The sequence below is a fragment of the Martes martes genome (assembly GCF_963455335.1).
Source record: "Martes martes genome assembly, chromosome: 2".
Lineage (NCBI taxonomy): Eukaryota > Metazoa > Chordata > Mammalia > Carnivora > Mustelidae > Martes > Martes martes.
In genome coordinates this window covers 170,997,133-171,024,797 of record NC_137889.1, presented here as the reverse complement: position 1 = coordinate 171,024,797, position 27,665 = coordinate 170,997,133, and the positions used below count along the sequence as shown (strand labels likewise).

General features: G+C 42.9%; 1 protein-coding gene across 3 annotated transcripts in view; it reads right to left on the bottom strand.

Moving 5' to 3' along the window:
* The window catches only part of FAM114A1 (family with sequence similarity 114 member A1), a 75,407-nt gene that overhangs the window by 10,368 nt on the left and 37,374 nt on the right, over positions 1–27,665 (bottom strand). For all 3 annotated transcript variants that reach the window (XM_080796738.1, XM_080796736.1, XM_080796737.1), the window contains 5 exons: positions 23,434–23,586; positions 8,915–9,038; positions 3,442–3,533; positions 1,672–1,833; positions 125–264 (listed from right to left, as the gene is read on the bottom strand). In XM_080796738.1, the coding sequence (XP_080652864.1) occupies positions 125–264; positions 1,672–1,833; positions 3,442–3,533; positions 8,915–9,038; positions 23,434–23,586 (671 nt within the window). The remainder of the gene's footprint in view (positions 1–124; positions 265–1,671; positions 1,834–3,441; positions 3,534–8,914; positions 9,039–23,433; positions 23,587–27,665) is intronic.

Here is a 27,665-nt window from a genome sequence, read left to right as displayed (position 1 = left end):
AGATGACCACAGAACAACGGAATTAGTTGACTTGTAATTTAAATCTTTAGCAGCCTAGGGGGCGTGCGTGTGAATGGCCCATATATATAATACCAGAAACATAAGAATTAAAAGTAACATTTACTTTATCAGAACTCTTGCTTGGTCCTGAGCTGGTTTTTCCTCTTCTTGCCCATGAAGAATTAATTCTGCTACTTTATGAAGCTGCTCGATACAGCGTGCTGTTACTTCTGCCAGACTTTCAATGGACAGCATATACACTTCCTGAAACAGATAGATGCAAGTAAGACAATTATCCACGGAGCAGAAGCTTTTTTAAATACCCTGTGACGTGGGCGCCTGGGTGGCTCAGTTGTTAAGCGTCTGCCTTCAGCTCAGGTCATGATTCCAGGGTCCTGGGTTCGAGTCCCACGTGGGGCTCCTTGCTCCACGGGAAGCCTGCTTCCCTTACCCTTTCACCCTGCTTCCCTCTCCCTCTCCCCCTGCTTGTGTTCCCTCTCTCACGGTGTCTCTCTCTGTCAAATAAATAAATAAAATCTTTACCAAAAAAAAAAAATAAAATAAAAAAAAATTAAAAATCCTGTGATATGGGGCGCCTGGCTGGCTCAGTCCATAGCACATGGAACTCTTGATCACAGAGTCGTGAGTTCAAGTCCCACATTGGGGGTAGAGTTTACTTAACAACAACTACCCTATAATGTTAAAAATATATATAGAATTCTTTAAAAAAAAAAAGGTCTGAAAAGTTTAACCAAAGGTTAATGGGCATACCTGATACTCTTCTAAGGAGAAATGCTGCACTAAAAATGAAGTATTGCTAGGCCCCCAGGTACACAGCAACCCTTACAACCATGTCCCTAGTTCTCAGAGAGCCCCAGGCAGGGGCTCAAAAATGCTTGTGGAAGGTCGACTGAATAAAGAAACCTCAATGGCCATTTCTCTTTACAGTGGCTGAATTTACAAAGTTACCTTCTGGGGGTGCCTGGGTGGCTTGGTTGGTTAAGTGCCCGACTCTCCATTTCAGATCAGGTCACGCTTTCGCAGTTGTGGGATCAAGCCCCCCGTCAGACTCTGCACTCAGCTCGGAGTCTGCTTCAGAGTCTCTCTCCCTCTCCCTCCCACTCACTCTCTCTCCCTCACATAAAATAAATAAAATCTTAAAGAGAAAAAAACTTACTTTCTCTAAAATGAAAATTCAATATAAAAATGAAGTTACTACACACTCATTTTTGAACACAGGGAGGCTATAAATTATGCACACATTAATTTATTAAACTTCAGAATTAAAACTGTGGCCGTGAAATTTTTTGGGGGAAAAAAGCTTCAATTGCCTCATTAGTTTATGGGGCATAAAGACATTTTATAGTTACAAATTTGCATATCAGATGGAATTTTATCCTAATGATAAATCAACGATGTTCTTGAAGATCTTTTTTCCTTTAAACTAAAGCTCATAAAGCTCTGGAGGAAAACGACAACATCTATGCTAAGTCACGAATTGCCCTGGCGTTGAGAAATTTTAGTGTTTATCACATTAATCCTCCTATTTCTATACTGTTGAAACAGGGCGCAAATGAAAATGAAGTGGTTTCTCCTCACTCGAAATTCAGCTGCGAATAAAATTAAAGTCATATTACTGCTCTTCAGGGGGACAAACTCCAATAAATGTACCTCAACTGTCTTAGTTCTCCTTTCTTCCTTTTTGTCTTCTTCAGGATTTTCTGCTTTCTCTTCCGTCTCTTCCTCTCCAGTGTTCTCCTCCGACTGCTCCGCCATATTTACAGACACCGTAGCCTCATCTTCTTCTACCCAGTCATGAGCTTTCTTCATAGCCTGTGAAGCAACCCCCAAGCCAAAGCAACTCATTCGTTATGCAGATCTGGAGACTAAGACATTCCAATCCCAAGACTAGAGTAACGTTGCCCTCCACCTTCTGGGGTGAGTCTCTGTACCTTCAAAAAGTTGATGGGGCAATTCCTTAGTCTCCCTAAAAACACCTTGTTGGTGCTTTCTGGTGACTCTCAAGTAAGGAGATGACAGTGACCTTGAAAGAGTGATAGCATATTTTTCACTTTTCATGACCAACTATAAAAGAATAACTGTACTTTTTATATATATATACAGGCGAGAGAGATTTAGCCAGGGTCATTGCTGAAGCAAATTTCCTCATTTGATATGTCTCATGAAGCCCTTAATGTTTCATGAACCTAATAATGTATGACTTGGGGAGGGTGAAGGATGGCTCAGCTCTTGCCCGTCATGCCAGGGGAAGGAGAGGCGCCGTTGTGAAGCCCAGGGGCTGCTCTGTGACTAGCTTCGTTTCACGAATACAGGCAGAGCAACCTGTGGCCCAAGGCATTATGGCTCCCGTGACCAAGCAGAGCGACCTCCCTTCCCTGTTATTCCCTGAAGGGAGAAAGGGCAGCCTCACCCAGCTTTTATCATTACAGCTTAAAGCTGTTTGCTGGAGTGCAAGCTATGTCTGGGTTTATGTTAAACTTGCTTCTCCTCTTCAAGCTCACCTGCTTTTGTCAACAAGCCAGTGGCACCTGGGAGGCACCATGGGACACACACACACACACACACACACACACACACACACACACACTCTGTCTCTCTCTCTCTCTCTCTCCAAGCAGGGGCAGGTGTTGCACGGAGATGAATGAGGCAATTTCCCTGCTGTGTTCAAGTCACTGACCTGTCAGAATCGGTGACCTCTATCCGAGATAAAGAAATTACTCATGTCTCCCCCTCATTGCCTCATCCTGCCCTTTCCTCACCCGCCTTGATAAGTGTTACCTGCGTCCCCTACCGCTTGCTAAGGAGAAGGGAAAACGAGAGAGAGAGAGAGAGAGTGAACGGGAAAAAGAACGCAGTTTTAAGTAATTAATAATGAGTGCCCTCATTAAGAAACTCTACAGCAAGACCTTATACTAACTCGTAAAACATACAATTAGAAGCAGCCAGAGTGACAAGGCTGGATCGTTCTAAGACACCGCGTGGCACCGGCATTTGGGATGGGGTATGGGGGAGGAGACGCGTGGCTGACCTGGCTGCCGGGCTTCTCTCTGCCTCATTCTGACTCGTCACCCCCGCGGGGGTAAGGGAGATGGAATTTGCAAAAGCCCTTTGGTGAGTCTGCACCCCTCTTCCTTCCCCTGGGCAGAAGATACCCACGGCTCCAATATACAAGTCTACCTTGAGGAGAAGTGACTTGTTCAAGGTTACGGGGTAATTACTAGTGACCGGTTGCATGTTCCCTCCCGTCACATTTCACTGTGTGGCCCCCAGGGATCTTAACCACCGACATCATACTCTCCTCCCCTCGTGTGCCATTCGGGGCTTGGGGTCTGTCCATTTCAGGTGGATCACTTGAATTTTTACAACCAATACCCTAAAAAGAGCAACAACAATAAAAACTCCAACGTAGACAGTGCTGACCTTATTGAGCTTGTCAGGCGTGGCCGCGACGTGTAATTCAAAGAGAAGTTCTGTAAGCGTGCTAGCAAATTCTTCTCCCTTTTCCTCTGAGGCTGGAAACAGAAAATGACAGAAGTCGGAAGCGTGATTTTTTTTTTCATCCTTCAAAATGTGGCAGTTCCCCTGACCTTACAGCCTGCAGTCAGAGTCAAAGTGGGGGGCTGAGCAGTCCCCGCCCCCCGCCTGCCAGAGGGCAGCTTAGGAGCACCCGCTTACAAGGACGACAGTCATGCAGGCGAGGGGCTGCCCAAGCCTCGTGTTGTTTGAAGCTCTAGCTGGGGGGGGGGGGGGGGAACCCCAGGCTGGCCTGAAGGCCACATGAGGACAGGGAGGGAGTGATCAGCCTGGCTCACAGCTGTACATAATCAGTAGCTATCTGCTGAACGAATGACTGAACGAACAAACAAATGATGTAGCTCAGGTCTAGAAGACCCGGACAACCACACATTTATGACCTGGAGAATTGCTGTGCTTAGCACTGGAACCCTAGTAATACCCAGGGCACCCCTGTATGGCCACAGAGCCATAGTGCTGAAGGAGCCGAACTCGTCTCCACAGGCCATACGCTATCAGAAGTAATGACACTGTACCTCTGGAGAAATGTCCCAAGGTTTCTGGGGATACCTATTGGCCCGATACTACTTCTTACTATGCTCCCCTCCAGATGGAAGCTGCCTAAGGACAGACATGGTATTTGCTTCTGCTCATTCCTGAATTCGGAGTGTGTAACACAGTGCCTGGAACATAAGTGTTGAATAAATACTTGGTATTTATTTAACAAGTTATTATTTATTTATTCTAAGTATTTATTAAATAAGTATTTATTAAATAGTTTGTTGATAAATTGTATCATATAGAATAATATAGACAGCACACAGATCATGGTATGCATAATATAGCCTCAGATAAAAATAAATGGATATCATTGGCAGGCAATAAAGAGAGATTTTTAAAAATTATAATCCTATTTCTTTTTCTCATTTGTATCTGCGGGTTGAAGCCATTTTTAAAGTGTCCAAGTGCTGACGAATTGATCGCACAGTGGGTTCACCACCAGTTTGTGTGTGGGGGGGAGATAAAAGCATCCTTCATCGGCCCTGATTACATCATCTGAAAATCCTCTGGCTTATGTCAGTGGGTGAAGGCAGTAGCTTCAAGGACAGCTAAGCCATGTGAGAAAACCTGTATCTAGCACTTGGGTGTATGTGCTCTTTTCTGTTTTACAGACAAAATGGCTAATTAGCAGCTTGTGAGGATAGCCAGGGGTAACCTGCAGGTCTTTGTTCACAACACTGGGCTTCATCACACCACCTAGAGTCCGCATATTCTCGGGGGAGAGACAGATGAATAAACAGAATAGAGAAGTAAAACATATATGTCAGATGGTAAGTTTTATGGAGAAGTATAAACCGAGGCAGAGGAACAGGGACGGCTGGGGGTCGGTTGGGAAACGAGAGGGTAACTGGCAAGATGCCATTTGAGTAATGACCCGAAGGGAGGGGTGAGCAACACCAGATGGGGAGCGGGCAGAGACGTCCAGCCAACTCGAAGTCCGGGAGGGAGTGTGCCCGGCTAGCTCAGGGACAGCAAGGAGGCCAGGGTGGCCGCAGCAGGGGCGGGGAGGTGTGTACCTTGTGGGGGATGGAGACAGAGAGAGAGAGATGGCTGTCTTTGTTCAGGATGAAGCTGACACTAGCCAGTCATTATAACCCAAAGAGGTAAGTGCGCTGAGTGTACCGAATCTCATCCTCAGTGGGGTTGTTAAGAAGGCTTCCTGGAGGAGGTGATACACGAACCTAGTCTTCAAGAATGAGAAGACATTAACTACTTGCACAAAAGGAGAGATGGAGGGCTAAAGAGTCAGAGAGACGAAGCCGCAGGGCAGAAAGAGCCCCAGGCTTAACTGTGGCAGGTGTGGGTTTTTATCCCAGTTCCTGCATTCAGAGAATCTGTGGCCTGGGGCTAGTCATGGGTCTTCTTAGCTTCCATGTCCTCCTATAAATTTAGGAGAATAAAACCCACCCATTGGGGCACCTGGGTGGTTCAGTTGGTTAAGCCTCTGCCTCCTGCTTGGGTGGTGATCCCGGGATCCTGGGATCGAGCCCCACGTCGGGCTCCCTGCTCAGTGGGGAGCCTGTGTCTCCCTCTCCCTCTGCCCTTCGCCCCTGCTTGTGCTCTCTCAAATAAATAAAATCTTTAAAATATAAAATAAAATAAAACCCACCCATCTCAGCTGTAGCATTTCTGTAAGAGATCAAATAATACAGCAAATGTGAAAGTGTTTTGTAAACACTAAAGCTTTATCTAACTATATTGTTACAGGCGACAAAGATATAAACACAGGGAGATTAAAAATATCTGGGAATCATCAACACTAAACTCAGATGCAAGTAGTTTGTGTCACTCCAGCTTTTAAATGCTTTTGTTCTAGAAAACAGATAAGGACACCGATAACTTTTAGCACATATTTTAGGGAAAAAAAAATTACATAGAAAAATGGAAGTGGGTAAAAACAGACGATAAATAATGTTGCCACAAAGAACACCTATTACTACAGCACTTGGTTTGTACATATGGTCCAGATCTTCACCAAGGCAATAAAATAGAAAATAGCCTTTTAAAAACCTCTAAAAACTACCACGATAGTGGTAAACCAAATTAGAGACCCATGGCAGTGTGATAAAATTACGCGCTGCTGGAAAGACAAACATGCAAATCATTAGCTAACACTATCAAACACAGAGGAGCCCAAGGTTGAGTTTATCTAAAAATGACAGTTGGATACATTTTTCCAAGACTTGCAAATGAATTATTTAGGTATTAAGAGGCTTTTAGGAATGTAAATGCTTACAAGGGGAAAAAAAAAAAAAGTGCATGGAATGCTTTGGTTTCTCCCAGAGTTTTCCTCCTGGTTTCTCCTCTCACCCCCACTGGTGACATTCTCTCTATGGCGTTTAGATAATCCCTCCCCCTGGATGGAGCTGTCATGCTCCATCATAATTGGACTGATTTAATGACACCCCTGCTATTCTTTTCTCCTGGTTCTTCTTCACGTGCTTGACATTTATTTATTAAATTAAGTTAATTAAAATTAATAGTGTTTTGATAATCTGGAGATGTCCTATGGGAAAATGGATATATTATGGGAGATAATAGGGTTCTGTCACTTATGGAGAGATAAATCAACCATTTCCTAAGCATTGTGTTCAGGACTTCATCATATATATATATTTTGGGGGGGGGGGTCATAGGGGAAAAAATCCCAATTTACCAAAGCTCTATATTAAGACTGGAACACATTGCATGTAGTAATATTTTCCATCTAATAGTATTGAATCAAGGCTCCTCTCTAAGAAATTGTGCTAGCTGGGGATGCATACTGCTTGCACCTGCAACACTATCACTTTGAGGTTAGGAGAAATCTGGAATCTTCTTATCCTTTCTGAATGACACACCCTATAGGATCCAGGTCTACCTCTGGCATCATGCAACCAAAGAGAAATAACCTGGATCTTTTTGGGTGATCGTTACTCTGGAAAACAGGCATCTCTCTTGGTTCATCTTGGGCCCATAATATTACCTGTCTGAACTCTGACAGCCAGTGTCTTAGTTTCGCATTATTAAAACAAAGGCAAGGCTGTCCTACTTTGGGACTCTTGCAGAAACACACGAATGCTCAAAAATATTATTCTCCAATAGCCTCTTGGCTAGTGGCCTCTTTCTATTCTTCAGTATAATTGAGCCTTCTATTTGATGCCATGAGCATAAATCGCATTAGGCGGAAGGCACATAAGGTCATTTTGGGAGACTAAAGCGGGAGATAGTATTTAAATAACAGTTTGCAAATGCTTAGAATAATTTTGCCCTGAGCATGGAGGCTGAAGTCCTTGGTCCTCGTGTTTGAGCTTTGATTAAAGGTGTGCAGGGACGCCTGGGTGGCTCAGTTGGTTAGGCCGCTTCCTTCAGCTCAGGTCATGATCCCAGGGTCCTGGGATCGAGTCCCGCATCCGGCTCCTTGCTCAGTGGGGAGCCTGCTTCTCTCTCTGCCTCTGCCTGCCACTCTGCCTATTTGTGCTCTCTCTCTCTCGGACAAATAAATAAGTAAATAAAATCTTAAAAATAAATAAATAAAGGTGTGCAACATACTTGGGGAGAAAACACTTCCAGCTATTTGATGGGGATGAATGTGCACAATCACCACTCTGCATTTGGGTGATGAAAGTATGATCATAAAGAAAAGCTACAGTTTAGCGTACTTTTATTATTTTTCCGGCATTGTTTTAGCACTTTAAAGAACAACACTGGTGAACATTTTTGAGCAGTTCTGTGGGCCAAGCTCTGTAAAATACATCTTTACATATATTATCTAATTCGAGCCTCATAATAGCCCTCGGGAATATGTATCCATTTCTCCATTTCACAGGTGCAGATAATGAGTTTCGGAAAGGTTATATAAATTGTTCCAGACCATGTGGCCAGAGAGGGGTGCACATGTTTCAAAAGGACCTTGGAGTTAGGAGAAGCCAACCTTGTGTGCCCTGTGGTTGCCTTGTGTGTCAGCATAATCCTAACAACCGTGGCTAGGTGATGACATCGGTAAGAAATCACTCTCCATGTACAACAGCAAATGTTTTGCTATATTCTGCTCCTAAATGGGCAACCTAAAGCAATTCTTTTTTTTTTTTTTAATTACTTTCGATATTTTTTCTTAAAGATTTTGAGAGCCAGGGCACCAATGTGGGGAAGCAGGAGGCAGAGGGAGAAGCAGACTCCCCATGGAGCAGGGAGCCCCACACGGGGCTGTACCCCAGAACTCCGTTATCATGACCTCAGCTGAAAGCAGATGCTTAATCGACAGAGCCCCCCAGGTGCCCCTAAAGTAATTCTTAAGCATGTCTAACTTTGAAAACTTTCCCCCTCTCTCAAGGAAGACTTGTTTGGCACAAAATAGGTCCTCGTCTCCTTGGGGGTCCTGTCACTGGGTGGCTGGAGGCAGAGGGCAGGCCACATACAAATACACCCTAACTCCTAAGCATATGCATTAAAAATAATAAGAAAAGTATGCAAAGAAATCCATGGAGAGTCCTGCCCATCGCATGCAGATAAACAATTAGATATCAGGGCATAAACTCTAGTCACAGAGCCATGCTCAGTGTGCCCTGTTCTCTGCTGCTTTGAGCATCCGTGTTTCCCATGCACCTGCCGGGTGCCAGGAGCTGTGCTCCCACCAGGGCAATGAAGACGCCTCCCACAGGAGTGCTCACCCGGAGGAAAAGGGGACCACAGAGCCCCCCGGCCAGCTCTGGTCATGGAGCAGGTGCACAGAGCGCTTTGGAAGCAAGGAGGAGGAGCTCTTGAATGAAAGCACCCCCTGTTCAAAGGGCTGTCTTCATGAACCGCCTGTTTGGCAGTTTCACCGATGATTTTCCTTTACCTTGGTCTTCTTGACTCTCTTCATTCTCTAATTCTTTGGCTGCAAAGATGTCTTTAATGGAAATCAGGTCATTTTTTAAGAGTTCCAGCTTCTCTCCATCGAGGGATGCTAAAAATGACTGAACCTGAAAAAAGAAATGGGTCAGCATAACTGTCTTTTTTTCCCATTAATCACGTTTACGAGGGGCTGTCGCCAGTTCTGCTGGGACTGAGGGGCTTTGGTGGTGTGGGGGGCAAGGCCGGATGGAATGCTGGATTTACTGCCCATTAACTGGGCACCTTTGGGTGAGTGACATACACTCCCTGGGCCTCAGTTTTTAAAATTTTAACATGAGACCCACACTTCATTGGGATCCTTTGTGAGGGTAAATGAAACAGCAAATGTGAATGTTACACAGGTGCAAATAGCAGAAGCTAAATAAATTTGGCTGTAGCCCTTCTGGCCTCGTGGGTAAAAACACCGGTGCTGTCAACTCTGAATTCAAATATGAGCCCCTCACTGATGAATTATGTGCCCTCAGGTAATTTATTTAAACTTTCCTTCCTTATCTGTAAAATGAGGATGGAATAGCATCTACCTTGGAAGGTTATTTTGAGGATTCAGTGAAATGTGTACTTAAAAGTACTTGTAGAGGGAGGAACAAGATGGCGGAGAAGTAGGAGACCTAAATATCATCAGGTCCCAGGAGTTCAGCTAGATAGTTATCAAACCATTCTGAACACCTACAAACTCAACAGGAGATAGAAGAGAAGAAGAGCAGCGATTCTAGGAACAGAAAATCAACCACTTTCTGGAAGGCAGGACGTGTGGAGAAGTGAATGTGAAGCTACATTTGGGAAGACAGACTGCGGGGGGAGGGGCCATCTCCCTGCAAGCGGTGGAGCAATGGAGCACAAAATCAGAACTTTCGGAAGTTTGTTCCACTGAGGGACGTAGCTCCAGTGGCTAAGCGGGGGGTGGAACCCTTGCAGGGACAGTGTGGTCTCAGGACCTTTGGGGTCACAGAAAGGGTGCCTGAGTGTGGCAGAGCTCCCAGGTTTCTGAGTGGGGAATCTGGCTGCAGACACAGAGTCCCATGAGGGGGGCTCTCAGATCAGGGTTACCTTAAACCATGATCCAAGGCACAGTCAGGCCACTGCTCCTCAAGCAGGGATCCCACAAGTGGCAGATCCGGGGAGACCCCCTCCTTCCTCCTCCCGGAGGAGCACCACGGGAGTGTGTGGCAGGAATCTGCTGGGTTTGGAGACTCCAAACGGGGTCATGCACCAGAGATAGAAACGCTCAGTCACAGGTTGGGTGAGCTTGCAGTGTGGCTGGAGACCAAAGAGAAGGGGGGGACTGACTGCTTTTCTCTGAGGGCTCACTGAGGAGTGGGGCCCTGAGCTCTTGGCTCCTTCTGGGGAGATTGGGAGGCTGCCATTTTCATTCCCATCCTCCAGAGCTCTATGGAAAATGTTCAGGGAACAAAAGCTCCCGAGAGCAAAACTGAGCAAACTGCTTAGCCTGGCCCCTGGCAAGGGTGGTACAATTCTGCCTCAGGCAAAGACATTTGAGAATCACTGCAACAGGCCCCTTCCCCAGGAGATCAGCAAGAACGTCCAGGCAAGACCAAGTTCGCCCATCAATGAGAACTGCAGAATTCCAGAGCTAGGGGAAAGCAGCACATACAATTCATGGCTTTTCCCCCATGATCCTTTAGTCTTTCAAAGTTAAATTTTTAAAATTTTATTTTTTTCTTATTTTATTTAAAAAAAAATTTCCTCTTTCCTATTTTAATGTTTTTTTAAACTATTTTATCTTATCAATACCTTTTAAAAAATCTTTTAAAATTTTCATTGTTATAGTCATATTTTATCCCTTCATTATATTTAGACTTATTTTTTGTATACATATAGTTTTTTTTTCTTTAAAATTTTGGGATACATTTTCTTCTAATTGATCAAAATATACCCTAAATCTAGCACATGGCTTCATTGTAGTCTCCAGCCTGATCACATTCTATCCTCTTTTTTAAAAATTCTTTCCCCAACCAACTTCTTATCAATTCCTTTTTTAGAATCTTTTTAAATTTTCATCTTTACAGTCATATTCGATCCCTTCATCATTTTTACCCTTATTTTTTATATAGATATAAGTTTCTCTTTCTTTAAAATTTTGGGAGGTGGTTTCTTTTAACAGACCAAAATACACCCAAAATCAAGTGTGTGGCTCTGTTCTATTCACCAGTCTAATATTTTATGTGTATGTATATATATATATATATTTTTTTTCCCCCCCTTTCTCCCCCCTCCCTTTCTTCTCTCCCCAGTTTCAGGTCTCTTGTGATTTGTTTAGTGTATATTTTTCTGGGGCATTGCTACCCTTTTAGTATTTTGTTCTCTCATTCATCTATTCTTATCTGGATAAAATAACAAGGTGGAAAAACTCACCACAGAAAAAAGAACAAGAGGCAGTACCAATGGCTAGGGACCTAATCAATATAGACATTAGTAATATGTCAGAACAAGAGTTCAGAATCACGATTATCAAGGTGCTAGCTGGGCTTGAAAAAAGCATGGAAGATACTAGAGAATCCTTTTCTGGAGAAATAAAATCCCTTTCTGGAGAAATAAAAGAACTAAAATCTAACCAAGTTGAACCAAAAAATCTATTAAAGACGTGCAATAAAAAATGGAGGCTCTTACTGCTAGGATAAATGAGGCAGAAGAGAGAATTAGTGATATAGAAGACCAAAGAGTAAAGAAGCTGGGCAAAAGAGAGACAACTACTGGACCACAAGGGGAGAATTCAAGAGATAAGTGATACCATAAAATGAAACAATACTGGAATAACAGGGATCCCAGAAGAAGAAGAAGAAAGAGAGAGAAGGGGTGAAGGTATATTGAAGCAAATTATAGCAGAGAATTTCCCTAATTTGACAAAGGGAACAAGCATCAAAATCCAGGAGACACAGAGAACCCCCCTCGAAATCAATAAAAATAGGTCAATACCCCGTCATCAAATAGAAAAAGTTACAAGTCTTAGTGATAAAGAAAAAATCCTGAAAGCAGCTTGGGACAAGAGGTCTGTAACATACAATGGTAGAAATATTAGATTGGCATCAGACCTACCCACAGAGACCTGGCAGGCCGGAAGGGACTGGCATGATATATTCAGAGCACTAACTGAGAAAAATATGCAGCCAAGAATACTATATCCAGTTAGGCTGTCATTGAAAATAGAAGGAGAGATAAAATGCTTCCAGGAAAAACAAAACTAAAAGAATTTGCAAACACAAAACCACCCTTACAAGAAATATTGGAAGGGTCCTCTAGACAAAGAGAGAGCCTAAAAGTAACAGGCCAGAAAGGAATAGAGACAATATACAGTAAGAGTCACCTTATAGGTACTACAATGGTACTAAATTCATATCTCTCAATAGTTCCCCTGAATGTAAGTGGGCTAAATGCCCCAATCAAAAGACACAGGGTATCAGAATGGATAAAAAAACAAGACCTATCAATATGCTGTCCACAAGAAACTCATTTTAGACCCAAAGACACCTCCAGATTTTAAGTGAGGAGGTGGAAAACAATTTACCATGTTAATGGACACAAAAAGAAAGCTGGGGTGGCAATCCTTAAACCAGATAAATTAGATTTTTTTTTAAAAATTTATTTATTTATTTGACAGACAGAGATCACAAGTAGGCAGCGAGCCAGGCAGAGAGGGGTGGGGGGAAGAAGGCTCCCCGCTGAGCAGAGAGCCCGATGTGGGGCTCGATCCCAGGACCCTGGGATCACGACCTGAGTTGAAGGCAGAGGTTTTAACCCACTGAGCCACCCAGGTGCCCCTAAATTAGATTTTAAGCAAAGGACTATAGTAAGAGATGAGGAAGGACACTATATCATACTTAAAGGGTCTGTCCAACAAGAAGATCTAACAATTTTAAATATCTATGCTCCTAACATGGGAGCAGCCAATTATATAAATCAATTAATAACAAAATCAAAGAAACACATCAGCAATAATACAATAATAGTAGGGGACTTTAACACCCCTGTCACTGAAATGGACAGTTTATCTAAGCAAAAGATCAACAAGGAAATAAAGGCTTTAAATGACACACTGGACCAGATGGACATCACAGATATATTTAGAATATTCCATCCCAAAACAACAGAATACACATTCTTCTCTAGTGCACATGGAACATCCTCCAGAATAGATCAATCCTGGTTCACAAATCAGGTCTCAACTGGTACCTGATTGGGTATCATTCCCTGCATATTTTCAGACCATAAAGCTTTGAAACTAGAACTCAATCATAAGAGGAAAGTTGGAAAGAACTCAAATACAGGGGCACCTGGGTGGCTCAGTGGGTTAAAGCCTCTGCCTTCGGCTCAGGTCATGATCCCAGGGTCCTGGGATCGAGCCCCGCATCAGGCTCTCTACTCAGCAGGGAGCCTGCTTCCTCCTCTCTCTCTGCCTGCCTCTCCACCTACTTGTGATCTCTGTCTGTCAAATGAATAAATAAAATCTTTAAAAATAAAAAAGACTCAAATACATGGAGGCTAAAGAACATCCTACTAAAGAATGAATGGGTCAACCAGGAAATTAAAGAAGAATTAAAAAAATTCATGGAAACAAATGAAAAGGAAAACACAATTATTCAAAGTTTTTGGGACACAGCAAAGCCAATCCCGAGAGGAAAGTATATAGCAATATAAGCCTTTCTCAAGAAACAAGGAAGCTCTCAAATACACAACCTAACCCTACACCTAAAGGAGCTGGAGAAAGAACAGGAAAGAAAGCCTAAACCCAGTAGGAGAAGAGAAATAATAATGCTCAGAGCAGAAATCAATGAAATAGAAACAAAAAAAACCAATAGAACATATCAATGAAACTAGGAGCTGGTTCTTTGAAAGAATTAATAAGACTGATAAACCCCTGGCCAGACTTATCAAAAAGAAAAGATAAAGGACCCAAATTAATAAAATCATGAAGGAAAGAGGAGAGATCACAACCAACACCAAAGAAATACAAACAATTATAGGAACATATTATGAGCAACTATACGCCAGCAAATTTGACAATCTGGAAGAAATGGATGCATTCCTAGAGACATAATTTACCAAAACTGAACCAGGAAGAAATAGAAAACCTGAACAGATCCATAACCAGTAAGAAGATTGAAGCAGTAATCAAAAATCTCCCAGCAAACAACTGCCCAGCTCCAGACGGCTTCCCAGGGGAATTCTACCAAACACTTAAAGAATTAATACTTATTCTCCTGAAACTGTTCCAAAAAATAGAAATGGAAGGAAAACCTCCAAACTCATTTTATGAGGCCAGCATTACCTTGATCCCCAAACCAGACAAAGACCCCATCAAAAAGGGGAATTATAGGCCAACATCCTTGATGAACATGGATGCAAAAATTCCCACCAAAATACTAGCCAATAGGATCCAACAGTACATTAAAATGATTATTCACCACGACCACATGGAATTTATTCCTGGGCTGCAAGTTTGGTTCAACATCTGCAAATCAATCAATGTGAAATGATAGATTAATAAAAGAAAGAACAAGAACCATATGACACTCTTAATAGATGCTGAAAAAGCATTTGACAAAGTACAGCATCCTTTCTTGATCAAAACTCTTCACAGTATAGGGATAGAAAGTATATACCTCAATATCATCAAAGCCATCTATGAAAAACCCACAGTGAATACCATTCTCAATAGGAAAAACTGAGAGCTTTTCCCCTAAGGTCAGGAACATGGTGGGGATGTCCGTTATCACCACTGCTATTCAACATAGTACTAGAAGTCCTAGCCTCAGCAATTAGACAACAAAAAGAAATAAAAGGCATCTGAATTGGCAAAGAAGTCAAACTCTTACTCTTTGCAAATGATATGATACTTTATGTGGAAAACCCAAAAGACTCCACTCCAAAACTGCTATAACTCATACAGAAATTCAGTAAAGTGTTAGGATATAAAAATCAATGCATAGAAATCAGTTGCACTTGTACACACCAACAGCAAGACAGAAGAAAGAGAAATTAAGGAGTCAATCCCATTTACAATTGTACCCAAAACCATAAGATACCTAGGAATAAACCTAACCAAAGAGGCAAAGAATCTGTATTCAGAAAACTATAAAGTACTCATGAAAGAAATTGAGGAAGACATAAAGAAATGGAAAAACATTCCATGCTCATGGATTGGGAGAACAAATACTGTGAAAATGTCTATGCTAGGTAGAGCAATCTACACATTTAATGCAATCCCTATCAAAATAACATTAATTTTTTTCAAAGAAATGGAACAAATAATCCTAAAATTTATATGGAACCAGAAAAGACCCTGAATAGCCAGAGGAATGTTGAAAAAGAAAACCAAAGTTGGTGGCATCACAATTCCAGACTTTAAGCTCTATTACAAAGCTATAATCATCATGACAGTACGACACTGACACAAAAACAGACACAGATCAATGAAACAGAATAGAGCCCAGAAATAGACCCTCAACTCTATGGTCAACTAATCTTTGACAAAGCAAGAAAGAATGTCCAATGGAAAAAAGACAGTCTCTTCAACAAATGGTGTTGGGAAAATTAGACAGCCACTTGCAGAAGAATGAAACTGGACCATTTCCTTACACCACACCCAAAAATAGATTCAAAATGGATGAAAGACCTCAATGTGAGAAAGGAATCCATCAAAATCCTTGAGGAGAACACAGGCAGCAACCTCTTCAACCTCAGCCACAGCAACTTCTACCTAGAAACATCACCAAAAGCAAGGGAAGCAAGGGCAAAAATGTACTATCGGGACTTCATCAAGATCAAAAGCTTTTGCACAGTGAAGGAAACAGTCAACAAAACCAAAAGACAACCGACAGAATGGGAGAAAATATTCACAAATGACGTATCAGATAAAGGGCTAGTATGCAAAATCTATATAGAACTTATCAAACTCAACACCCAAAGAACAAATAATCCAATCAAGAAATGGGCAGAAGACAAGAACAGACATTTCTGCGAAGAAGACATCCAGACGGTCAACAGATACATGAAAAAGTGCTTAACATCACTCGGCATCAGAGCAATACAAATCAAAACCACATCAAAACCACAGTGAGATACCACCTCACACCTGTCAGAATGGTTAAAATTCACAAGTCAGGAAACAACAGATGTTGGTGAAGATGTGGAGAAAGGGAAACCCTCCTACACTGTTGGTGGGAATGGTGCAGCCACTCGGGAAAACATGTATAGAGGTTCCTTCAAAAAAGTTGTGAATAGAGCTACACTTTGACCTATCAATCACACTACTGGGTACTTACCCTAAACATATAAATGTAGGGATCTGAAGGGGCACATGCACCTAAATGTTTACAGCAGCAATGTCCACAATAGCCAAACTATGGAAAGAACCTAGATGTCCACCAACAGATGAATGGATAAAGAAGATGTGGTATAGGGGCGCCTGGGTGGCTCAGTGGGTTAAGCCTCTGCTTTCGGCTCGGGTCATGATCTCATGGTCCTGGGATCAAGTCCCGCATCAGGCTCTCTGCTCAGCAGAGAGTCTGTTCCCCACCCCCCCCACCCCCCGCTTTCTCTGCCTGGCAAATAAATAAATAGAAATCTTTTTTTTTTTTTTTTTTTTGACAGACAGAGATCACAAGTAGGCAGAGAGTCAGGCAGAGAGAGGAAGGAAAGCAGGCTCCCTGCTGCTTTAAAAAAAAAAAAAAAAAAGGGGCGCCTGGGTGGCTCAGTGGGTTAAAGCCTCTGCCTTCAGCTCAGGTCATGATCCCAGCGTCCTGGGATCGAGCCCCGCATCGGGCTCTCTGCTGAGCAGAAAGCCTGCTTCCTTTCCTCTCTCTCTGCCTGCCTCTCTGCTTAATTGTGATCTCTGTCTGTCAAATAAATAAATAAAATCTTTTAAAAAAAAAATAAAAAATAAAAAAAAAAAAGGAAAGAAAAAAAGACGTGGTATATACATACTGTAGAATACTATGCAGCCATCAAAACCCCCAAAATCTTATTTGCAATGACGTGAATGGAACTAGAGGGTACTATGCTGAGCGAAATAAGTTAGTCAAAGAAAGGCAACTATCATATGATCTCTCTGATATGAGGAATTTGAGAGGCAGGGCAGGGGATCGTGGTGGGTAGGGAGGGAAAAATGAAACAAGATAGGATTGGGAGGGAGACAAACCATAATAGACTTTTAATCTCATGAAACAAACTGAGGGTTGCTGGGGGGTGGGAAGAGATGGATGGGGTGGCTGGATTGTGGACATTGGGGAGGATATGTGTATGGTGAGTGCTGTGAAATGTGTAAGCCTGATGATTCACAGACCTGTGCCCCCAGGGCAAATAAAATATTATATGTTAATTAGAAAAAAAGTACTTGTAAGGGCACCTGGCCAGCTCAGGCAGAAGAGCATGAGACTCTTGATCTTGGAGTCATAAGTTCGAGCCCCACATTTGGTGTAGTTTAAGATAAACTTAAAAAATGCTTGTAGTGAAGGTCAAGTAATTATATATATATATTATGTAGGTTAACATATAATATGTAAGAATATTAATATATGTATATATAATATATATACACATAAACACATAAAGAACTGTTTCATATATACAGATATACATATACATCTACATACACACACACACACACACATATATATATATATACACACACACACACACACACACACACTTGTTACATGTGGGTTATTGAACTGGGGTTGCAAAAACACACAAGACACAATTTTCTCCTCTGGGATCTTGCAGTCTAGAGGAGGGAGGCCCAGGTTAATTGCTAACAGCCATGACAGATGTGAGCGGAGTGGCAGCAAGGTACCAGGGAGGGAACTTCAGTACCCCTGGGGGAGGCAAGAGTGTGGGCGGGGAGAGATCACAGAGGATGATGCTTGAACTGATATCCTGCCCGCTCATTGTCTTCATTGTGATAATATATCGTATCACATTGAATATTATTTCAAATCAAATCAATAAAAAATTATTTTTATTAACATATAATGTATTATTTGCCCTGGGGGTACAGGTTGTGAGTCATCAGGCTTACACACTTCACAGCACTCACCATAGCTCATACCCTCCCCAATGTCCATAACCCCACCACCCTCTTCACACACCCCTTCCCCCCAGCAACCCTCAGTTTGTTTTGTGAGATTAAGAGTCTCTTTTGGTTTGTTTCCCTCCTGATCCCATCTTGTTTCATTTTTTCCTTCCCTACCCCCCACACCCCCCTGCCCCACCTCTCAAATTCCTCATGTCAGAAAGATCATATGATATTTGTCTCTCTCTGATTGATTTATTTCGCTCAGCATAATACCCTCTAGTTCCATCCATGTCGTTGCAAATGGCAAGATTTCATTTCTTTTGATGGACACATAGTATTCCATGGTATATATATACCACATCTTCTTTATCCATTCATCTGTTGATGGACATCTAGGCTCTTTCCATAGTTTGGCTATTGTAGACATTGCAGAGCCCCTCTTTTGAAACTGACATCTGTAAATACTTAAAAATTATTTGCGTACATGGCCAGTCATTGGCCGCAAATCTGAAGACTGATCTGAATTTCCAAAATGGCCAAAGTGCATAGAGAACCATATAAAAAATGAAGTAGTGGGGAGGTGGGTGTGGGGATGGGGTAATTGGGTGATGGGCATTAAAGAGGGCATGTGATGTGATGAGCGCTGGGTGGTATACATAACTGATGAATTATTGAACACTACATCTGAAACTGATAATGTACTGTATGTTGGCTAATTGAATTTAAAAAAGAAAAATAAATAACAGAATAATAAAATATAGGCCGAAAGTAGAATGTGACATAATGGAAACTACTCGATCAATATTGTTAAATAAATGAGCGAATCGTTTCTTTTCTGAAAGAAAAAAAAAAAAAAGGAGCAGGACCATGAAATAGTAAGGTTTTTCTGTTTTCATTCTGTCGGTCACACACTTGTTCTGGAGGGAGAGCCAGGAGAGGAGCCGCAATGCCTTTTGGAATGTGTTTTAATTTTTGTTATGGTAGTAGATTCACACACCGGGATAAGTGAGTCAGAGAGGGCATCACGGAGCGAGGACACCAATTTCCTAAAAATCGTAAGGCATATCACCAGGGCATAATGCAATTGGCAAGGAGGCTCAGGGAGAAGCTCGGCAGGAAGTCATCAACACAAAACCCATTAGCTGGAGAGTTCGGCAGGTAAAAGCAAATGGACCCCGCTGGATGGCTGCCACCACACCTTTCTGCTCTGACCTTTTCAGAGCTTTCTTTTCCACTCATACGCTCATGATTAGGCCTCAGGGTCCTAGAGAAACCGACAGCAGATTCCTACACTTTAGATATATTTTCTACATAGCAGTCTTCTGAGAGTAAAATTAAAAGGTAATTATTATATACATGTGCTTGAGCACAACACTAGTGAAAATGTGTATACACATGTAGGACATCATGGTTTCCCCATGTCTCCTGGAGGGTAGCCATCCTCTGGGAGGGAAGATACTGGGCTTTTATGCTTTGGGTATCCTTTGGGAAGGGTTCTTTTTAGCAAAGGACTCTCTTGTCAGCAGCTTTCTACCATAGTATCTCTTTTGCTTCCTCCTGGTTCATTCCATTATGCCAAGGGGACAAGCAATAAATCTTTACTTCAATCCAGTAATAATCATGCACTCCTCAATATATATTCATAGAATGCTGACTGTTATGCTTGGCAATGCGCTAAGTGTTGTTGGGAACACAAGGGTAGACAGTCTGCCTTGTCAATCTTTTCCCGGAAAGGGAGTATGGGGTGCCATTTTGAATATTCTTGTTTACTGTTTTGTTGTTGTTGTTGTTCTTAGCTATTAAGTATAATAGCAATAAAAATTACCAGGTTTTTTTCTTAAGATTTATAGTATACTACACTGCCATGACTGTTGCTATCCTAGCATCAATCTAACAGAATAGGAATGATAGTAATTCCCAATATTTCCATGCAGTGTGTCAGAGTTTTAGCCAATGAAATGTCAACAGAGGTGAGGTGTATCATTTCTGGGTCAATGGTCTTACAAAACGGGAGAGGAGGCACCTCGGTGGTACGTTGGTTGAGCATCTGTTTCTTGGTTTCCACCTAGGTCATGATCTCAGGGCTGTGAGATCGAGCCCCACAACGGGCTCCGTGGGTGGGGAGCCTGCTTGAGGGTCTCTCTGCCTCTCCCTCTGCCCCTCTTGCTCATACTTTCTCTTTCGCTCTAAAAATAAATAAATAATTTTTTAAAATGGGAGTGTACCCGCTATACTCTCTGTCCTTATGCTGGAAGGATAAAGATGACAAGGAGGCCCTACAGGATGATGACAGCCAATACTTTAGACTCAGACCCACAGGAGTCCACAGGGCCAAAGGGATGTGCCTACGCAGAGCCCATGTTCCTTCTTCCAGACCACTCTCTAGGTACTAAAGTTACTAACATTTCCCTTACACAGCCTGTATGGATCTCTTCCCAGGCTGTGCTGCTTGTGGTGGGACCATCCAACCATTAGCTATTTGAAGGGCTGCAGGTACAGCTTGAACCAGGTCATCCTTGCATGTGCACAGAAAGCTCCTTGAAGGGAGAGACAGCAGGAAAAAAAGGGACGAGGGCAGGCAGGAGGGAGGTAGGGAAATGTGAGAGATTTGAGAATTCTGAATGGGAACCTGGTTTTCAAAGTCGTTATAAGTGTTTGTTAAGGTAGGATGACAATATATTTTCTTCAATAGTTTGTTTCAAAAGACCTTTAATTTTTTTTTTTTTTAGATTTTATTTATTTGACAGAGAGAGAGCACGTGAGCACAAGGAGGGTGAGCAGACAGAGGGAGAACCCTGGGATCATGACCTGAGCTGAAGGCAGACACTTAACTGACTGAGCCACCCAGGCGCCCCAAAAGTCCTTTAACTTCTAAGTATTTGGTGCGTATAGGAGGTCTAGTTAAATGTGAATTCTAGATAAACAATATTTTCTTAGTATGGGGGTGTGTCTCAAATATTGCAGAGGACATGTTTACACTAAAAAAGTATCCATTGTGTTACCAAAAGTTGAAGTTTCACTCGTCATCCTATGGTTTTTTTGTTTGTTTGTTTGTTTGTTTTTGTTTTTGCTAAATCTGACAATCCCAGTAGGGGTCTCCATTTGTATTCTTGCTAGAGGACTGTGAAAATTAGGATGGGTCTAGGGGAGCCATAAGATGGACAGAGTCTGGCTCCTGAATCCCTGAACAGGAAAGCTGCCTGATGACCAGCCACTCCCATCTGGGACTGTCACAGGAAGGAGGACAGCTCCAACTGATTTTGAACCGTATGTTTTTAGAATTTGTTTATTACAGCACGCAGTAACTATCATTACTAATCCAAGAAAGCATTCTGCATTCCTTACCATGAACACTACTATAAAAATCTCTAGGCTGGGGGAAAGAAAGCAGAGCTCGGTGGAGCAGTGCGCAAACAGAGGGAAATGCATCCCTCCGGGGACCAAGTCCTCTTCTTAGCAACATCAGCCCTTTGGGGCTCTTTTCTGGGGACCTGGGACTCTTTCACAGCTGAGACCTGCAATGAAACTGCCAGAGTGGGAAGTCTCTACGCCATGATAACCTCAAGGGATCAAGCATGGCTGTCATGTTTTTAATACTAACACACACACATATACAGATAACATAAGGATACATGTAAAAATAAAATGTCATCGATACAGACGCCTATGCAAGAATGTATAAAAAGGCAGTGAACATTTATTGAGTACTTATTATGTATTAAATGAGCTGAACTCGCTTCCATGGATTATCTCATTTAATTCTCTTAATACTCCTATGAGACAGGTTTCATTATTATTTCCCTTTCACAGATAAGGAGACTGAAGAGAGATGGGTCGAGTGGTATTTGATCACGTAATGGTTGACTTGAAACCCAGCTTTTATAGGAACAATTTGGAAAACTGCATTTTCTAGAGCACACATTATCAGATTATCTGAGTCTGTGGGAGCAATTTCACAACTGTTTAGATTGTAGTTCACTGATAGCAGTGTGAAATAATTCTGGTCTCTAGACAGGTGAATAGATTCTGTCTAGCAGAGGGCCAACCTCCCCTCCTAGGGAAAAACCAGGTTTATGCCCATTTGCACATTCATTTCATTCACTACTCCATACAGATGTGTGCGTGGGCTTTCTTTCTTGAACCCATTATATTATCTGCTTGGTTCCTTCATGCAACGAGGGGGCTAAACAGATTCTTTAATTCATGTTCATTTTGTATCTGTATATGAGGCATGATTTTGCTTTTTTAAAAAATCAACCTCTCACAGTTTCACCGGAAGACTCTCACTGATGGCTTATGGATAAAAACAAGAGAAAATAAGCCCAGATAGCACCATGTAACTCAATCATCTGGAGGAGAGGGATTTCTAACCTCTTTGGTTCTTGGCAGAGGCCATTTTTTCCCACCTAGGTGGGCATCAGGAATGTCTTAGCCCCCTCCGAGTCCTAACTTAGAGGATGTGGGCGAGAGAGAGTCAAGAATCACTTCTCCGTTCTAAAGCTCACTCCCAACCCTGCTTCTCTCTGGCCAATGTCACTGAGATGACCCAGAGCCTCTCCCAGGAGTTCCCAGGGTGCTGCCCTGTGGGCTCCACCAGAAAGACACCCAGCCTGACCTTCACATATAAGAGCTGTATGTACCATTCAATGAATTAATAGTTTTAAACTGCTCAGAAGAGTGACTATATAAGGGTCATATGAGTATTTGCTAAATAACCCTCCCAACCATATAGATCCTTAAAAAAAAAGAGAGAGAGAGAGAAAAAAAAAAATCTCCAAACCCTGCTGATGTCTGCTATTTCTGTTCTTCTTGAGATCCAAGTGGGGGAATGTGAATGTGCAGGGCTGTTAGGTATATCCCAGGTTTCAGAATGTTCAGGATGTTCAGAATGTTCAGGAACATTCTCAAAGAGAGCTTTAACTCCCAGAAGACGATCGTGCCCTTGGTGGCCCAGGCATTTTAGCAAATGGGTGAATAAACCACTACAGAGTGCCTAAACCCATATGAAATCTCTGTTAGAAACCTTGGCTGCTTTGTTTTCCCAGGGTGGGAATGGCGACCCAGCCTGATAGGGCATCCCTGGTCTGAGTACTATGTCACCAAAGGGAAGCACGGGGCCAGGAGACTGACAGCAAAGTTTCTGAGCAGCCTTCTGTACCATGAACCGAGGGCAGGGAGGATTCCTATTTTGCTGGTCCTCTCTGGGTTGGGGTGGGGTAACAGCTTAGCACAGGACAGATAGGAAATAAGATGGCACATGATGGGGGGCAGCGGGGTGGGGGGGGTTGCTCATGAGGCTGTAGGATATTTGTGATATCAGCACAATACTAACAAGGCCCTAAAAATGAGATATTTTCGATTTCCCAGTTTCTTTCATGTGTGAGAAAACACATTAGTGACTGTGGTATTTTAAGCGACCAGGGCACACATACCTTGCTTTCACTTTCGTTGGATAGAATTTCCAGAGCTTCCAGGTGTGACAAACCTTGATACTCATCAAACAGCATCCCATAGTGGGCAGTCCTCTCGGCTGTCAGCTGCTGGGCCAGTCTCTCCTTCTCTTTCTCCTTGGCTTCCCTTAACATCTGCAGAAACACACAAGGTTTGTGCCCTGGATGTGGGCTCGAAAGCCTCATTTCCTGTGTACGATGTAGGGGGAGATGAAGCCTGGCTCTGTCTTTGTGTCACTTGGGAATTTCTAACAAAATGATTCTTTCATTGATTCCACTGACAGTTTTCCCATTCTGGAAAGTGGAATGTTCCAGAATATTCTAGAATATACTAGAAAGTGGAATATTTCCAGACTATTCCACTTGGAATCTTACATTTTCATTATGTACACACCCAAACAAAGCAAAAATTCTATGCTTGGGTCCAGGATTGGAAAGAAGCAAAACAGAAGCTGAATGAACAGCTGAAGTGTTTTCCATGTGTGTGATTAATTTTCTTATTTTCTGGAATATCCAAATTTTCTACAGTGGTCAAATTGATGTACACTGGAAAAGTCTAATCTGTTGTGACAAGGTTCATTGCAACTTCTGTACCAGGCAGAACTCAAAGCAGCCACAAGCCTGTCTGTTTTGATTGGTGTGACATTATTTTAAAAACTTGATGTGTGTGGTTATTAACCATCTTTGATGACAAAAATTAATAAAATATAAACTCATAATATATTCCTCATCAGATACTGAGTATAAAAAAGAATATTAGCTTATCAGTTCTTGAGAAGTCTGACGGAGAATGGAGTTCCTCTCCACGTTCATCATTTTTCTCCAGTTATTTTTTTGTTGATTACGTAAAGAGAACAAAATGAACACGAGTCCCTCAGTCACTCCCAATTTCCTGCACTTGCTTTCTGTGATTCGAAGCATCTTTTATTTGGGTCCTCATTAAGTTTACTGGGCATTATGTTTATAGGGTTCTTTAGTATCTATGGAGAGCACCGTAAACACAGTGGTGGCCACAAATTCACAAGGGGAAGATCACGGAAGAACAGATTGTCGTTTTTACTGCGTGTCAATAAAACTGTCAAGCTCCTTCTCCTTTCAGGTTTTTTGAAGCCGTTAGCCGAAAACTCACTGGGCTTCCGACAGAATTCTCCTCTCTCTCTGTCTTTAAGACCACATGTGTACAAGCTCTGAATTCTAAAGTTTTCAAAACAACTCCATCAAATGATCACTGGGGATTTTTAACACTTAAAATAAAACCCCACTATTCCCACTGATCTTCCTGGCTTGGCGATGGTAAAACAAAACAACAAAGTGACACCGAAATTGCTTCCTTTCCCCAGAGCAACTTCCATCTCTAAATCTGTGCTTTGGAACAGAGGGGAAGGGATGAAAACGAAGGGGGAAGGTCGCTCTGGAATGATCTGGGTTCCCTCCAAAAATGGAGTGAAATTAAAGTTGCATAAAGAAGAGCTCGGTTTCCACAGGATGTTGGTCTATTTTCCATGTGGAAAGGAAAAGGAGACGGTGTGAAACAGCAGTGGGTGGTTGTGGCGAGGGAGTCTTCCGGACGGAAGGGCAGCTCTGGAGACTTGCGTCTGTGGGTCCGGAAACCACCCTGTGTCACTGGGACAGAACATGGGAGAAGTCAGGAACATCGTGGGCTTCTGCAGTTACTGAGCGCGGACTAGGAAAAATCCAACAGACTTCCCCATGTCAATGGTTGGCAGCTTCATCCTTTGAGCTGTTCATGCCAACAACCACAGGGTTGCTGTCGCTGCCTCCTTATCTCACACCCCAAGTTCCCTCCATCGGGAAGTCTGGGTCGACCTTCAGAACATCCCTGGAATCAGCATTCACCCCCCCCACCCTTTCCAGGGCTCCACACTGAACCACCACGTCCCCCTGTTTAGGTAACAGCACTTGCCCCATGAGGAGGCAGTGCGAGTTGCAGAATCAGTGACCAAGGGCCCGCGCCCTGGATGCTGTACTTTGCAGTCCATGCCTCCCGTGATCATCACCAGTGTGGCAGGGGACAATGGGGAGACCTGTCCTGGGAGATCAGCTGAAGGACTGTCCAAGGGCTCTGCCCAGCTTCCCTCATAGGATACAGCAGGTTAGGATGCTTCTGCCCCATCTTCTCTCCCATTCCCCATCCCTGCGGTCAGACTAGCATCCTGGTCTGATGGCCCTGCCAACCTTCTTGCCCCCTGCCTCCACTTTCTCACTCAGCATTTCCCCAAATAAAATCGCCACACATTAAGGCCATCTTGGCCCCTGCTCCTGGGAGAGCCAGTGCTGGTACCCCCACTACCTGGTCTCCCTGCCCTCAGCCCTCCCCATACCCAGTCTGTTTTCAACACAGTAACAAAAGTGCTCCTGTTACAGGCAGATCTTGTCACACTCCTCTTTTCAAAATGCTGTAATGGTTTCACCATTTCACTAACGGTTCAACCCAAGGTCCCTGCAAATGCCCTCCAGGATCTGCCATGACCTGCTCCCCATTAGTATTCTACCCTCATCTGTAAAGTTCTCCTCCCGGCTCACTCCCTTCCCACCATGTAGCATCCTTCTTCCTCATCCACGCTAGACACTCCTGCCCCAGGGCCTTTGCACAAGCTGCTCTTGCTGCAAGGAATGTGCTTCACTCATATTTCAGCATGGTCAAGACCCTCATCTACTTCAATTATTTGCTCAAATGTCATCATCTCCATGAGCCCACCCCCCTAACAATCCAATTTAATACCTAACCTGCCCCTCACTCCCATATTCCTGACTACATTCTTCCTGCTCTACTTTTTTTGTTTTCCACAGCACTCAATCATCTTTTAAAATACTAGATGATGTCGATGGTTTGTCTGTCTCTCCTCATTGGAACAAACACTCCTTAAGGACAGGGATTTTTATCCATTTTGGCGACTGGTGTAGCTCAAGTGCTTGGAACAGTGCCTGGCACATAGTGGACATTCCAAATGCATCTGTGGAATGAATGAATGAATGAATGAATGAATGAAAAATTACTGTGTGGCAGCAGGTTAGAGTAGGTAGTGTTGTGGTGATCCGTGTGAATTAGAGGTGCATTTGGTCACATTTTCCCCACATTATCAGTTTCTTAACTAGAATCAAATTTATATATCTACATATATTCTTATAGATATATATATATATGCTCGTATGTACATACATATACTATATAATACACAGTTGTATACATAGGTATATAGAAATTTTATAGACATATGAAATCTTGTAGCAAAAATATTCCTACCTGCTCATCAAATATCCTTTTCCTCCCAGACATGTGGCTAAACTATATTTCTCAGCCTACTGAACTGAATTAGGTAGACTATGTGTTAAGTTTTGGCCAAAGGAATGAGGGTAAAGTCCTAAGTTGTCCGACATAGCCCTCCCCATTTCACCTTCCCCTCTCTGTGAGGCTAGAGGTAAAGCATTTTAGGATGGTGGAGTCACAGGATAGGGGCTCAGAAAAGAACTACCTAGAGAGTCCCTGGACAGGAACGCTCACACCATAGGAGTGAAAGACTTTCTTCTGTTCTTAGCCACACTGATCCTTGGGGGCTGGTTTTTCTGTGTTGCTTCTGTTTTGCAACATCTAGTATTAATTACCTGATTAACATAAATCTAGTTTCTTTTGCTTCTTAAACTTTTTTTAAAAACGGATCTTATTTATTTATTTGAGAGAGAGAGAGAGCATGAGCAGGGGGGAGCAGCAGAGGGAGAAGCAGGCTCCCCACTGAGCAGGGAGCTGGACACGGGACTCGATCTCAGGGCCCTGGGATCATGACCTGAGCTGACGGAAGATGCTTCACCAACTGAGCCACCCAGGTGCCCCTCTATTTTCTTTTTAAAGATCAGTAGGGTGGTGGTTTAGGGGATCCTGCCAAGTCCCGACCTGAGCTATAATATCAGAGTGGTTATATGAGGGTTACTCTGAAAGAGATGAGAGGAAATAGCTTAAAACAAAAGCTTTTCCGGAACTGCCACTAACACGATGTCAGTGATAGGTCCTCGGTGGCTTCCTAGTCCTGAGCTGCTGAGAAGCTATGTTTGTCCTGCCTGTGAAATTTACAAAACCCGGGGCTGTATCAGCTGCTCCTGATTTTGGGAAGGCAAAGACAGACCTGGTGTATCTGGCTGCTGGGGAGGACAGGGACAAGCGGCCTGCTGGCCCCGCGGAGCATGAACTGGGCACGTGC